Here is a 13124-nt window from a genome sequence, read left to right on the forward strand (position 1 = left end):
AGCCATTTTTTGTTGCAGTCTAATCCTTCCTAGTTAAACAATTTAATGGTGGCTGATTTGATTTTGAATGCTGGAGAGCCAAATGTTCTATTGAAAAAAGTTATAAGAGTTTTCAGAAGAGAAGGGGGCCACTCTCCCCCAGCAGATTACTGTGTCCCACCCCACATTGTTCATAATGGTTCACCAGAGAGGCTTTCTAGAGCATGTGTAGTGAGCTGCAATGGGGAGGAGGGGACTTCCTTAAGTTAACTTTTCTTGGCATCTAACACATTTCCAGCACTTCCCACTCTCAGTGTAAATGTTAGAAAGTTAAATGTGAATTAAGAGATCCTCTGAAGCCAACAAGATTTAAGAGCCCAGTAAGTTTTACTGATTTAATAAATGTTGTTAGTTTTCTCCAAATTGTGTTCTTTATGCTTTATGGCCTGAATGTAACCCTGAATTTCTAGTGTTAGGTTGATTCCTTAGTTGTCATGCAACTTATCTTAATCAGTTAAGTACCCCAGTTAATCAACTTCTGTTTTAAATTACAGATAAAATCAAACATATTTGAACTGCTGAAGGGCCTGCCAGTGCGCAGTGCAAATAGCCAACTCTATCCACTGTATATTAGGTCTGATGAAAAAGACAAAAGCAATGCCTTTTCCTTCAAGTTTGTATCCAAAAGTAGCAAATATTTGCCTTTTAGGGAGACATGGTTATGCTGTTAATTCTAGTAAAAAGAACCTATGGCAACAGGAGCAGGCAGCACTTGGCTGAAATCACTGCCGATATCACACACACACCGGCAAGAAAAATATCTGAATTTTCCACAATACTGATGGAACTTGAGCTTTTTTTGTGAAGCTATTTGGGGATGTTATCATAATAGGAAATATCACATATTTGTTTGATAGAGAAGAAAATGAAGGTGACTCTTCCTTCTCGCAATAAGGGGTGGTTTTGGTCAGTTATTCAGTTTAATAAAATGTGCTGCCTTGCACTTAAGGAAAACTATCCCTTTCCTTCAGAATCATCACAAACACATTTTCATGGATATTCTAGTATATGTGCACATATGTTTCAATAGAACAATCGTCAGATTATTCTGCTAAAAGGTTAACTAAATCAACTGGCTGAAACTTACTCCAAGGTACTTTCTGCTCCTTTCCCCCTTAACTATTGTCCAGAGAAGTTTTACTGCAGTAATGCTACATAAATAGACTTTCTGCAGTGATGCTACATAAATGATGGCATATACAGATTTCCATGTAATTTAGGAAAAAATATCCAAATATATGAGAGTTATAATAATGTTTCAGAAGCAAATTCTACTGTGTTTGTTGGGGCTTGCTCCCAGGTATGTGTACATACAATGTGTCTTTACTCAGAAGTAAGCCCCATTCGGTGTTTTAGTTCCAGATACTTTCCTACATGACTGCAGCCACAGACAGTCATGCGTTACATATGAGTGACAGGAAAATGGCTTTTCTGTGACACAGGAGGGCCAAATTGAAGACTGTTAGCCTCGCCTCAGATTTTATTCTAACACCATTCATGTGGCAGTTGAAAGACAGGTGTTCATTTGACTTGCAGTGGTCCTTGAATGAGGGAATAAGTAAGAGATAACAAAATCTGACAATTCTAAAAGATGTTTAAAAGCTGCAGTCCAGCATTCAGGTGTGACTCTAGAAATTTAATAAATTTATGTACAAATTTAATGAATAATAATAATAATAATAATAATGTGTTTGGTGAAGGGAGTTGGTGGTTTTCTTTTGTTTTCATGTGTATATTGTGTTCTCATTTTGTATTTTGTATTTTTTATGTTGCAAACCATCCTGTGGTCTTTGGATGAAGGGCAGCATAGAAATTTAATAAATAGCAATAATGAAGTGGTTGTTTGTGAAAGAAACTGAAATGCCAGCAGATGCCAATGTGTTTGCTTGCAATTCCAAAAATAACACTGGAATTTATATGGAAAATAAGAACAGAGACTTGAACTTAGCCTGAGCATGTTATTAACAAGTTGCCCCCTCTAGAATCAACTGGACTTTCTTCATGTTAATATGTTTAGGACGGTGGCCTCTTGAACAAGGAAGAGGGCTTTGATCCATGACTAAGGGCTATTAACTTCACTTATCTTTTCTCAGGCTAATTCAGGCTAATCAGCAGTGATGCTCAAAGTGATCCTTTGAGCATCACTGTTGTACCAATGCCACCTTCAACCATCCTTAAAGATACAGGAATAGATGGACCAAAGAGATGGTAGTGGTCATCGTCATCGTGGTTATCGGTGGTGATGGTGATAATGATAGCAGCAGAAGCATGAAGAGTGGTCGGATCTCTCCATTGCTTTAATAGTTTTGTATTGCTTTCTGCTGAAACTATTAGCCATATCCTAATAATTTTAATTAGTGTAAGTCCCATAGTTGCCAATACATATTCAGGATCGCAATCTTAAATGCTGTTACTTGTAACTACTCTGGGGACTCTCCGAAAGAAGAAGAAAGGGATTGAGCGCCCGCACTTATTTTAGTGGAGCTCGTGGCATGTAAATGTCTGGATATGTATTGCATATATATCGCACAATACTTTGGGTCTACATATTTTCATCAAAATGCCGCTTCAGAAAACTATATCGCCAAGGGAATTAACTGCATGCGTAGAGTATGTGAGGGCAGGGAATGGTTTGAGATGCAGAAGTTCCTGACAGTCTCTCGAAAACTTCTTACGCACCCTCTGAGACCCTTATACTCCCCCGTTGACTTTGCTCTTTTGTGCGTGAAAAGCAACGCACTTTAAAGTTGATTCATTCTTAGCATTGAAACGAAGTGGTTAATTTGCTCCCCGCCCCCGCCCCCCGTCTCCAATTTAACTCAGAAATCAGGACTTCTCCTGCGAGTCCAGTTAGATGGGTGCCGGAAGAGAAGAATACTTAAACCTGGTCGGTCCTTGTCCTGTTGCTTCGCTACTATTTTCTCCTGCCCCCGAAATAGCAAGCGCGCCCAGTTCTAAACCGGGATGACATTCGCCTGTGCAGAGGGCGCCTCCTAATTGGGCTTGAACGCGATTCCCAAAGGAAGCTGAACTGCCTTCGGGCGCAGCATTTACTCATATCTTTTGCTTTGCGGGAGATAGTCCCCCCCGCAATTATAACCCTGTCCCCACCCTTCTCTCCTGTATACCTTTTGGTGGAAAGAAGCGAGGGGAGGGAAAACCAGCCCCACAAACTTCGTCGCAAGCTTGCTGAAGTCGAGCGATTTGTCTTTGCAGCAGGTGGGAGTCCTCTTTTCCTGAAGACGAGGTCGCTGGAATTCCATGAGGAACTTAGTGGGCTATTCAATAGAATCCCCCATTTGGGTGTTCCTCCCATGGGAAGGAACGATGTGGACACAATGCAAGAGAAAGTGTGCGTGCGCGCGCTCTCCATTTCCCTCCCAGGCTGCTTAAACGCGCCTAGACGAGCGTCGGGGAGTTTATTGGCAGAGCAATCTCGCTCCATCAATAGTCCCAACGATTATGGAGTGTTTTTTGAAAGGGTCTTCGACAGCCAACAAAGGGCAGCCTTCAACTCCCAAACGATTGGTCTTGCTATCTGGATTATTTTGTAAACCCAGAGACCCAATTTCACTTGTTTCTAAGCGGGGGAAATGATAGCATACCCCCCCCGCCTCAAATAAATACATACTTCTCCTCCCACCCATCCCCAATAACAATGTTTTTGATAAAATAAATAAATGGATAAAATATAATTTGGCAGGAAAGGAGGAGGAAAGAACCGATATGTCATCGAGCCTGAGTCAAAGGGACCGCACACCCAAGCTCAGGTCTGTAATATGATGTTCCTGCCTTTTATCAAGCGCGGGTCTTTGCCTCGTGGCTCTGCGCACCTTGGTCCATGTGAGCTCCCGACCTTGAGCTACAATCGGGAGACAGCGCTTCCCACCCAGACCCTCGCAGCAACCCCGGCTGAAAAGATCCCAGTGCTCTTTGGGAATGGGAGGAATCCGCGCGCCCGAAGAAGGGATCGTATTAGGAAACTGGCTGCCCCGCGCAAGGCGCATCTGGCTGCTGACTAATCCCAGACTACGGCCATGAGCCGCGGGAGAGACGTTTGCCTTGGCAAAGGGCTCTGGGTAGCAGTTTCTCTCCTATTGGTCCTCCGATTCTACCCTCCCCAGCTTTTTTTTAGTTGCTGGTGGGGAATTGAGGCAGAGAGGGAACCTCCCCGAGGCTAAACAATCATTTCAGTTTGAGACTTGAAGTCCCAGCTGACGAATGGCCCCTGTCCATTTAGGCTAAGCAGGAGCATCCCTCGCACTGCGCTGCGCCTGCGTTGTCTCGGAGCTTTCCCAAGAAGTCGGAGGGGGCGAAGGGGCAAGAGGGGAGCTGCTTTGGGTAGCCCCTTACAGACACCCGATTTAGACCTGGGATTATTTTCGCAGTTGAGGAGAGAATGTGGAAGTTGCGAGAGAAAAATCACTCAGGATCGTGAGCTGTGTTCTAAAACAGGGCGCAAACTCAGTTCAAGAGAGCGCTTTACGAGTATTTTGGAGAGGACTTTTGTTCACCCGGAGACAAACAGCATCTGTAGCCCTGACTAAGCAACAACACGTCGAGTGCTTCGCCACCCCGCTTCTCTTTGCCCGCCTGGTTGGGGTCTCCTCCTGGCCTGATAGGCACCATAGTTTCTTTCCCAGTCCCCACTTCCCAACGCCCTAATACAAGCAGGCAAACGGTGTGAAGTGATTTCTCCAGGAGTTTTCTGACCGAGGAAAAAGTAGTGTGCGCGCGCCTGCGCGCGCGCCCTTGCCACTGCGGGTGTGTGATGGGAGAGAGGGAGCGCTCACCTGTTCCCAGGGTCCTCGCCTCCAAAAGCCAACGAAATTTACTAAGGAACGTCTGTTGCCGCCTTTGAATCATATTCCAATTCCCCCGGGGATAGGATGTGAGGGCAAGGGACTGCGGCTCCTTCCTCCGACCTGGTGAATTATGTATCTTATGTGCAGTGATTTTTTTCTTAAAAATATATATATATGTTTAGGGGTACTCTCATTTTCCGACTCATACTGAAATACTGCCCTCGATGAGGCCAAACTTTGATTCACAAAATGTTTCTTTGTGCGTACCCCCGCGTACCCCCACAAAAGCACTGCTTATGTGTATGTTTAGCGCCGTGCCGCGCGCCATCAGCTCTCTCGTCCGTGTTTTGGTGCCACCGCCGCCTTCAACTTCTGCCAGGGAGGGAGGGGAGCGAGCTCATAGATTATCACTATTGGTCATCTTAAATCTGGAAGTATAAAAATCGACAGCGGAGGAAAACCCCTCTTTAATCACGCCCGTTTACTTAAGTTACATATTGCGTTCAAGCCGTCTACGCGGGCTCTTGCAATGATGCTATTCTTGCCGCGTAAAAGCGCATGTCGAGCGGGGCCGGCCTGCGCCAGGGTTTGCTTGCTGAGCACGGCGCCGGGCTCTGAAATAGCAGGCGCGCGCGGCCATTACTTGAGCTGAGCCCACAGGACCGGAGCACGCCGGCGAGTGCGGGAGGAATAAGCTTTATACAGCCATATTCGCAGGCGCCATCAATTTACGACGGTGGTGGGAGTTGGGGAGGGTGGGAGAAGATGTCTGATGTTGTCTCAAAAAGGGACGTATGGACGTGCATCGCCACAGGCAGAAGCCAAAGTCCCAGACTTCAGCTATTTAAATCGTGGCAGCTAACGAAATCCATGTATATCCTCCTGAGCATTTGAAATGGCATGGGTTTTCTCTCTCTCTACTGTTAGTGTAGTTTTCTATTCAGGAGATCACTTCATATATATTACGCACATGCACATGCAGTTCAGGAATCAAAGGCCACTCTTTGCCCTGCATTAAAAAACAACAACACACCAACAGTGGCTGTTGTGTTTTTTTTGCTCTAGACGCTGATATATTAGAAACCTTCCTTTGGATAAAAGTATGGCAGAACTGAGAAACGGGGGCGGTCGGATGGAGGATTCCGTTCGAAAAAGACATACCAATACACACGCAGCACAGCACCGATGCGTTACATATGCATGAACCAGCCGCTCGTATGGGGCATGTAACCTCTAAATATACCTTGGGGAGCAAAACGCAAAGGGCCCCGGGCGCAGAGGGAGGGGGGAGAATGTCTCTGGCTGAAAAATGATTGGTGTTCTGAAAATATTTGCGATATATTACCTACGCCGTTGCCAAGCGCGGGGAGAGCTGGTCGCTGCTGTTTCTTCCCAAGCTTGAAAAACAACAACAACAAAACAAAACTATGGTTTGGACTCTGGGCAGGCAACGGCACTGATTTCGAGAGAGAGAAAGCCGGCGGCACGGGGAATATTTGTGTGCGCGCTTCTGTGTCCCGTGTGTGTGTGTGTGTGTGTGTGTGTGTGTGTGTGTGTGTGTGTGTGTGTGTGTGTACTTCCGAGATCTTTTGAAATGAACAAGGATGAGGTCCGCAGCAGGTGTTGCCTGCGGAGAGCGGTTTAAGACGCCTCTCTGTACAGGTGTAAGGACTGAAACTGGCCTTCCATTGCTTTAAATAGGAAGTTGAGTAAAATCAGATCGTCAGTGGAGGTTGGGAGAAGGGGGGCTAATTGGTAAGCATTATTCTGCAGGGCCCCCCCAACAACGGAGAGGAAAGAAAATGACAGGTTCCCGCCCTGCCCCTTAGACAGTGCTGCAAATCATATGGTTTTATATTGGTAAGAATGTTTAACACCACGGGGCATAGTGGATGGTATTATTATTATTATTATTATTATTATTATTATTATTATTATTATTTACTTGATTGGAATAAAACAAATGGATGAGGCGCCTATATTTACATCCTGACAGCTTTAAAATCACTGGTGTAAAATTACCTGGCGTGCTCTTTTCCCATTTTTTGTAAAAATCAAAATCAAATATGAACCATGCAGTTGGCTAAATGAGCCCCAGAATTCCTATATTTTAAAACACCCTCTCTCCTCACCCCGAGACGCGGAAAAGGCATCATCAAAGATTCGGATCTACAAAAGAAGGGAAGGTAACCCAACTCCTGTTAACTCTGACGCGCCTTTCGAAAGAGAGCAGCTACAGAGCGAAAGGAGGCGATGGGAAACTATGGAAGAGGGTCGAGGGGCGGGGCGGGGGTGCGGAGGAAGAGAGGGAAGGCTGATGTTGGACCAGTTTTAAACTCGGCAGGTGCACAGAGCCAATAGGCCCTTCAAGAACCCGGGCTCTTTGGGGATTCAAGGGAAATGGTTTCCATTTAATAAATATTTTCCCCAAGGGCATTTTGCGTTAGGCAGCAATTATTCAAAGAAAACAGGCGTGGAGGGGAGAGAGGAGGGAGGGAGGGAGGGAGAGCTCCTGTGGGTATTTTGTTCTCTTTAGAAGCCAATCTTTTAATAGTTACCCCCCCCCCCATGCAACAACAAAAACCCCAGGACAGAGAAAGGCTTAGATTTAAAGCAGAGGAGAATAATGAGAGAGCGCATCACAAAAGGGCATCGTCACCAAAGCGCAGGGGACAAATGTCTTCCTCGCCGCGCCCGCCCCGTCCAGCGTCCCCTCCTAGCCCAGTTCACTTAAGTCGGGCAGAACTCGTGCTCTTTGAGGCTCTGTAGATTTTCGCCTCCATAAAGTACGTATTGACTTTTAGTATAAAAATGAACTCCAAATAGCGCTGGAAGTTTAGGTCTATCCTGTTCCACTCCCGTTCACCCCATCGAAGTGCCAGACCCCCTTAAGGCATATGGTTCCAGCTTCGTCCTTCCACCCACCCCCCAGCCTCATAGTTCAGCCCCCTTTCTCCAGGTCGGCATTTGCCAGGCTCTCCCCGGCTCGGCCCAACTCCTTGCGGGGCAAGAGAGGAAGCTGGAGAAAGACGCGTGGCGACCTTCGCGCGGCTCTGCTCACTTTTGCTTTTCAAACAATCGGACGCCCCCCAGTCGCCTGTCATTTCTCTCTCCCTCCGCGCTCCCCCTCCACATCTCTCTCTCCAGCCAGACTTGGTGCTTTTCTGGTGGGTCGAAAACATTAACAAGGACGCCCTTGCCCTTGGCTCGTGCTCTTCCCCATTGACAAATTTACTCCGTTTTTTTGGACCCCACTCCCCAAATTAGGGGGAGGATTGCCACCACTCTGCCATTCCCCCCCACCCCTGCTCAAAAGAGCTCTTTTCACCCACTACTCCCTAAAAGGAGGGGATGGGCGGAGTTTTATTGGCTGCTGCTATTAGCGCGCCGTCTAACAAAAGCGGCCCCTTTAATCCTGTGTCTTTAGTGATTTCTGCCCTCTCCCCTCCCTCTCCCCCTCCTCTTTTTTCCTCTTTCTCCCGCTCTCTCTCTTCCGAAGGTATTCGTTCTCTCTCGCTCGCTCTTTCTCTGGCCGCTGATTGGGCGATCAGGTGAAGGGAGTGAACGCCCTACTCGCCGCTCCGTCAAGCTTGCGCGCCCTCCCGAACAGCCTCGCCTTTGAACTTCCCCGCTTTTGGCTCGGAGTCCGCTCCTTGTCCTCAGTCCCTTGCCAGCCGAGCCAGACACCCTCCGCGTCGCCACCGATCCCCGGTTCCAGGGCCGTCGAGGGGACCCCCCTGGCAGTCCTCTGGAGAGAGGGAGAGAGAGCGCTCGCTCGCCGGCGGACTAGGCGCCCCTGGATTGCCTTTGGCCTCGCTCCTCGGGCTCCTTCGCCCTGCGGCTGCCTCCTCCTCTTCCTGCTGCTTGCTCGCTCGCTCCGCTTCTCTCCTCTCCTCCCCTCCCCGCTCCCCAGCCATCCATCGGGGTACCTCGGCGGGGACTGGATCGCCCGGAGAACTGGTATGATCAGCTGAGCGTGGTGGGGGGTCGCCTTGGCTGGAAGGCAGGAGGAGGAGGCGAAGCGGAGCCAGGTGCGCGGGGCTGGGGACAGCTGGCGGCGGTTGGGCTGCTCGACGAGGCGTCCGTCCGGCACACCACCATGTCCAAACCTTCCGACCACATCAAGCGCCCCATGAACGCCTTCATGGTGTGGTCCCGGGGCCAGCGTCGGAAGATGGCCCAGGAAAACCCTAAAATGCACAACTCGGAGATTAGCAAGCGCCTGGGCGCCGAGTGGAAGCTGCTGTCGGAAGCCGAGAAGCGCCCTTACATCGACGAAGCCAAGAGGCTGCGCGCCCAGCACATGAAGGAGCACCCCGACTACAAGTACCGGCCCCGTCGCAAGCCCAAGAACCTCCTCAAGAAGGACAGGTATGTCTTCCCTTTGCCTTACCTCGGAGACACTGACCCCCTCAAGGCGGCCGGGCTCCCCGTGGCAGCCACGGACTCTCTGCTCGGCTCCCCGGAGAAGGCGAGGGCTTTCCTGCCCCCCACCTCCGCGCCCTACTCCTTACTTGACCCCAGCCAGTTCAGCTCCAGCGCCATCCAGAAGATGACCGAGGTGCCCCACACCTTGGCCACCAGCACCCTGCCCTACGCCTCCACCTTGGGATACCAGAACGGGGCCTTTGGCACCTTGAGTTGCCCCAGCCAGCACACCCACACCCACCCGTCGCCCACCAACCCCGGCTACGTGGTGCCCTGTAACTGTACGGCTTGGTCGGCGTCCAGTTTGCAGCCTCCCGTGGCCTACATATTATTCCCAGGCATGACCAAGACTGGAATAGACCCCTACTCGTCAGCGCACGCCGCAGCCATGTAACCCCCCCGGCAAGCTCCCATCATTGACAGCCCCACATAGGGCAGGCGGCCTGGAAACCCCCACGTCGCCATAGCCTTGGCTTGCCGGTGGAATCGGAACCCCTCCGTGGTGCATGTGATATTTGACGAGACTTCAGAAACAAAGATATTTTAAGAGCCTAAGCGAAAGCCACCTGAGCGCGGGAGAGATGGCCCGGAGACCTGATTTCACCTGGGGAAAGACTTTTAAGACTCGACTTTTTCCGAGGGTGGGAGGGCGGGGATGGGGAGACTCCGAGACTTTGTAGTCGAATCCAAAAACAAACACACAAAAGGTATTTTTCTTTCTGCACTTGGGGCTCCGAGGGGCCCCGAAACTTGTAAGAATTGTAAATGTGTCAAACTTTTAATTGCTCTTTTTGGCCGAAAGGCCAAAACATCTTTGATGATGATGATTTTCTTTTTTATTTATTATCTCAATGTCTATGAGTTTATATGATCGGATGTGAATCGGACTTGAATTCCTAAAATCCCGGAAGTATTCTGACTTAACTATTTCCTTTTTTTGCACATTAAAAAACAAGAGTTAGCTGTGTTATATATATCTATATATCTATATTTTACCATCCAGCACTAATAGCTAAAATTGCTTTTCATGTCAAAAAGATTAAAAAAGAAGCTCTTCAGAGATATTAAAAAAGGGTGAAAAACGTTTATATTTCAAACATGGTATGATAGTGTTTGCTTAATTTAAAACAGATAGTCCTTCAATTTGTGTGAATCAGTGCAAGTAGACCTAAGTTTACTTTTAGACAGAATGTCAGATATGAAGTCAGGCAGTAGAATTGTTTTTTTTTTAATGGAAAATAAAATTTAAAAAAATGAATAACACGGTGGTAATTTAAATATGTTTTAACAATGTATTGGGGGAAGAACTGTATCCAGAAGGATTTTACCTCGTTAATTCTGTTCATTTGCTGAACAAAGACATTTTGAATAAAGACAATCTGTCGTCGAACACGTCAGTTATGTGCTTGTGAATCCAGTCTCGATCCACACAAAACAAAACCTTCTAGACAGCGAGGAAGCTGGCCAAGTCTACCTGCGTCTTGGCGGTGTGGTAGGGCCTGCAAATACTGCAGAAAGTAGGGTCAGGATACAAACAATTTCTAATATCGTCCTGAAAGCTCGAAGATTTTGAAAGATCTGGGCACAATCTTCCGGGAAATTATCCTGCTTACGCTCTATTAAAATGAACTGGGTTTTTGTGGGTAGCGAAAGCAGTTGCTCAATCTTTCCTGCCGTGGACGAACTTCCAGGGAGATCGTGCCCATAGCTTGTCAAACTCCTTTCTTTCCATCCATCCACCCACCCACCCACCCACCCATCCATCCCATCCATTTATTTATTTCGATTTCTGGGTTCCTTTGCTTCTAAGGCCCAGGGGCGTGTATGGTGCTACATTCTCTCTCTCTCTCTCTCTCTCTCTCTCAAAACCAACTCTTCCTATTTTACAGATTGGGAAACTGAGGTTGAGTCAGAGACAATGACTGGCTCTCGGCCACTCAGCGAGGTCCCCAGCTAGCGATCTGTCCTCTGGGCCTCTCTGAGGCCGCAACCCTAGTGTAAGCTCCATGGAACACAGAGTGGGGGCGACTTTTGAGCAAACTCGTAAATGCTTGTGCTAAGGGGAGTCTTTAATAACACTCTGTTTGCATATTTACTGCAAATGATCTCTCGTGCATTCAGTGGGCTTACTCCTAATTAAGTACGCGTCGAACCACAGCCTGCCTTGCAGCAGTGTTTTAAGAGACTGAACCGGTTTAAAACAGGGTAATCGGTTACAGGTTTACCGTTTACTCAGCAGTTAAGTCCCGTTGTGTTCGGTGGGGACCATTCTCAGGCATAGGATTTGCAGTCTGGTTGAGTGGCAAAGGAATAAGTCTCACCTTGTTTAGGATTAGGAAGGAAAGAGATTTAAAGGGAGGTGCAGGAAGGAAAAGGAACAGTGAAACTCAGTTAGACGGACTGGTCCCTATTTTGCTTCAGGGCTGAAAAGAACTGATCAAGTTCTCGAAATGTTTCCGGTACAGTTGGAGGTACTCAAATATTGACCCCAAACTTAAGCAGCAAAGCGATTATGTCTTGGCGGAGCTCTAGATTTCCAAAAGCGAGGCGGCACAAAAAAAGCTCCGAAGGGCTGGGATAGCCCGAAGGAAGTCACCTTAGCCCCGTCTCCCTGCCCAGTAAAATGTAGGAAGAGAAGAGCGCTTCTGAGAATGTGCAGAATCCCTTCCGGCTGAACTAACGGCAGTTTGTGGGGCTTCTCGACCTCTAGAAATTCCGTTTCCTCGTCCCTCTGCACGTATTGCAATCACCGCCCACTTCGCCCTCGTTTCCCAGGTCCCAGGATCATTTAATGTAGACTCCAGACCTGATGATTTGATGACCTCCGCTCTTTCGATGGCAAAATGTAGGACTTCACTTCTTTCCAAATGTGGCGAGACAGCTCTCTTGCCCTCGGGTCCCTCTTGGTCCCTCTGCTGAGTGGGGGTCCAGGAGTGCCTCAAAAGCGACCCCACTCCCAATTTCCACCACCTTCCTTGCCCACGTTTCCACATTTCACTCCCCCTCCCCAATATCCTAAATCAGAGGGCGCAGGTCTGGAAAGAGGAAGAAACATCTCGGAAGGGAGGCTGGGGCAGGGCAGATTAGCATCTTGTCCCAAACAATTAACAGTGTTTGGCGCCCCTATTCATCAGATCTCTCCTTTTGTCCAGGAAAGGATTTTTCATTAAAGGGGGAAGGAGGGGAGGATAGAAAGAAAAGATGGGGGGGGGGCGTGAGGTGGGGAGGGCGAGAGAGAGAGAAGAAGTAGCAGTTGTCCATCTGGCTAAGCTGAATAGCCAACGTGATCCATGTTGTAGATGTTTTTCTCATTAAGTGCTCTTTGGAGACCGCTGTTAGAATTAAATGGCATAACACAATTAACATACACGGGACCTGAATGGCAGGGTAAGCAGAGGAAGAATAGATAGATAAATAAATGAGAGATCAGGCGAAGGTAAACAAAAGAGCCGAGGAGAAAAGCTTTGAAAGGCGAGGTTAGAATGGCTGAACCACGCTTGTTTAGCATGACAAAAAGAGAGAGAGAGAGAGAGAGCCCACTTACAAATGGGCACAATTAAGACCTGGCTTGACTCGGAGGCGACAATCAGAGGCACAGTTGCGAGGGGACACTCCGAGGCAAGCCGCAATGAATGGACCCCACAGCGGAGGCGGAGGAGCTGCGCGCCCGGGCTGATTTAACCCCAGTTGACAGTTGCTGTCAGGCCCTGTGATAACACTCATAGCTCAGCGTCCTTTAACATCTAGCTAGATTAGTCTTAACGCTGCCCTCACAGGTACAGGCGGGAGGGCTGCCGTCAGCTGTCTCCTCCTCAGGAGATTTGGGGAAGAGAGTCCGGAGGGCTGGGACAG

At 48.3% G+C, this 13124-nt stretch overlaps 1 protein-coding gene across 1 annotated transcript; it reads left to right on the forward strand.

The window, feature by feature from the left end:
• Window positions 1–8196: 8196 nt before the first annotated feature.
• On the forward strand, window positions 8197–10957 carry SOX14 (SRY-box transcription factor 14). The gene has a single exon (XM_079977407.1). The coding sequence runs from the start codon at window positions 8944–8946 to the stop codon at window positions 9664–9666; it is 723 nt and encodes a 240-aa protein (XP_079833533.1). The 5' UTR covers window positions 8197–8943; the 3' UTR covers window positions 9667–10957.
• The last annotated feature ends 2167 nt before the right edge of the window (window positions 10958–13124 follow it).

Source organism: Podarcis cretensis (genome assembly GCF_951804945.1).
Source record: "Podarcis cretensis genome assembly, chromosome: 5".
In the NCBI taxonomy this organism is placed as follows: Eukaryota; Metazoa; Chordata; class Lepidosauria; order Squamata; family Lacertidae; genus Podarcis; species Podarcis cretensis.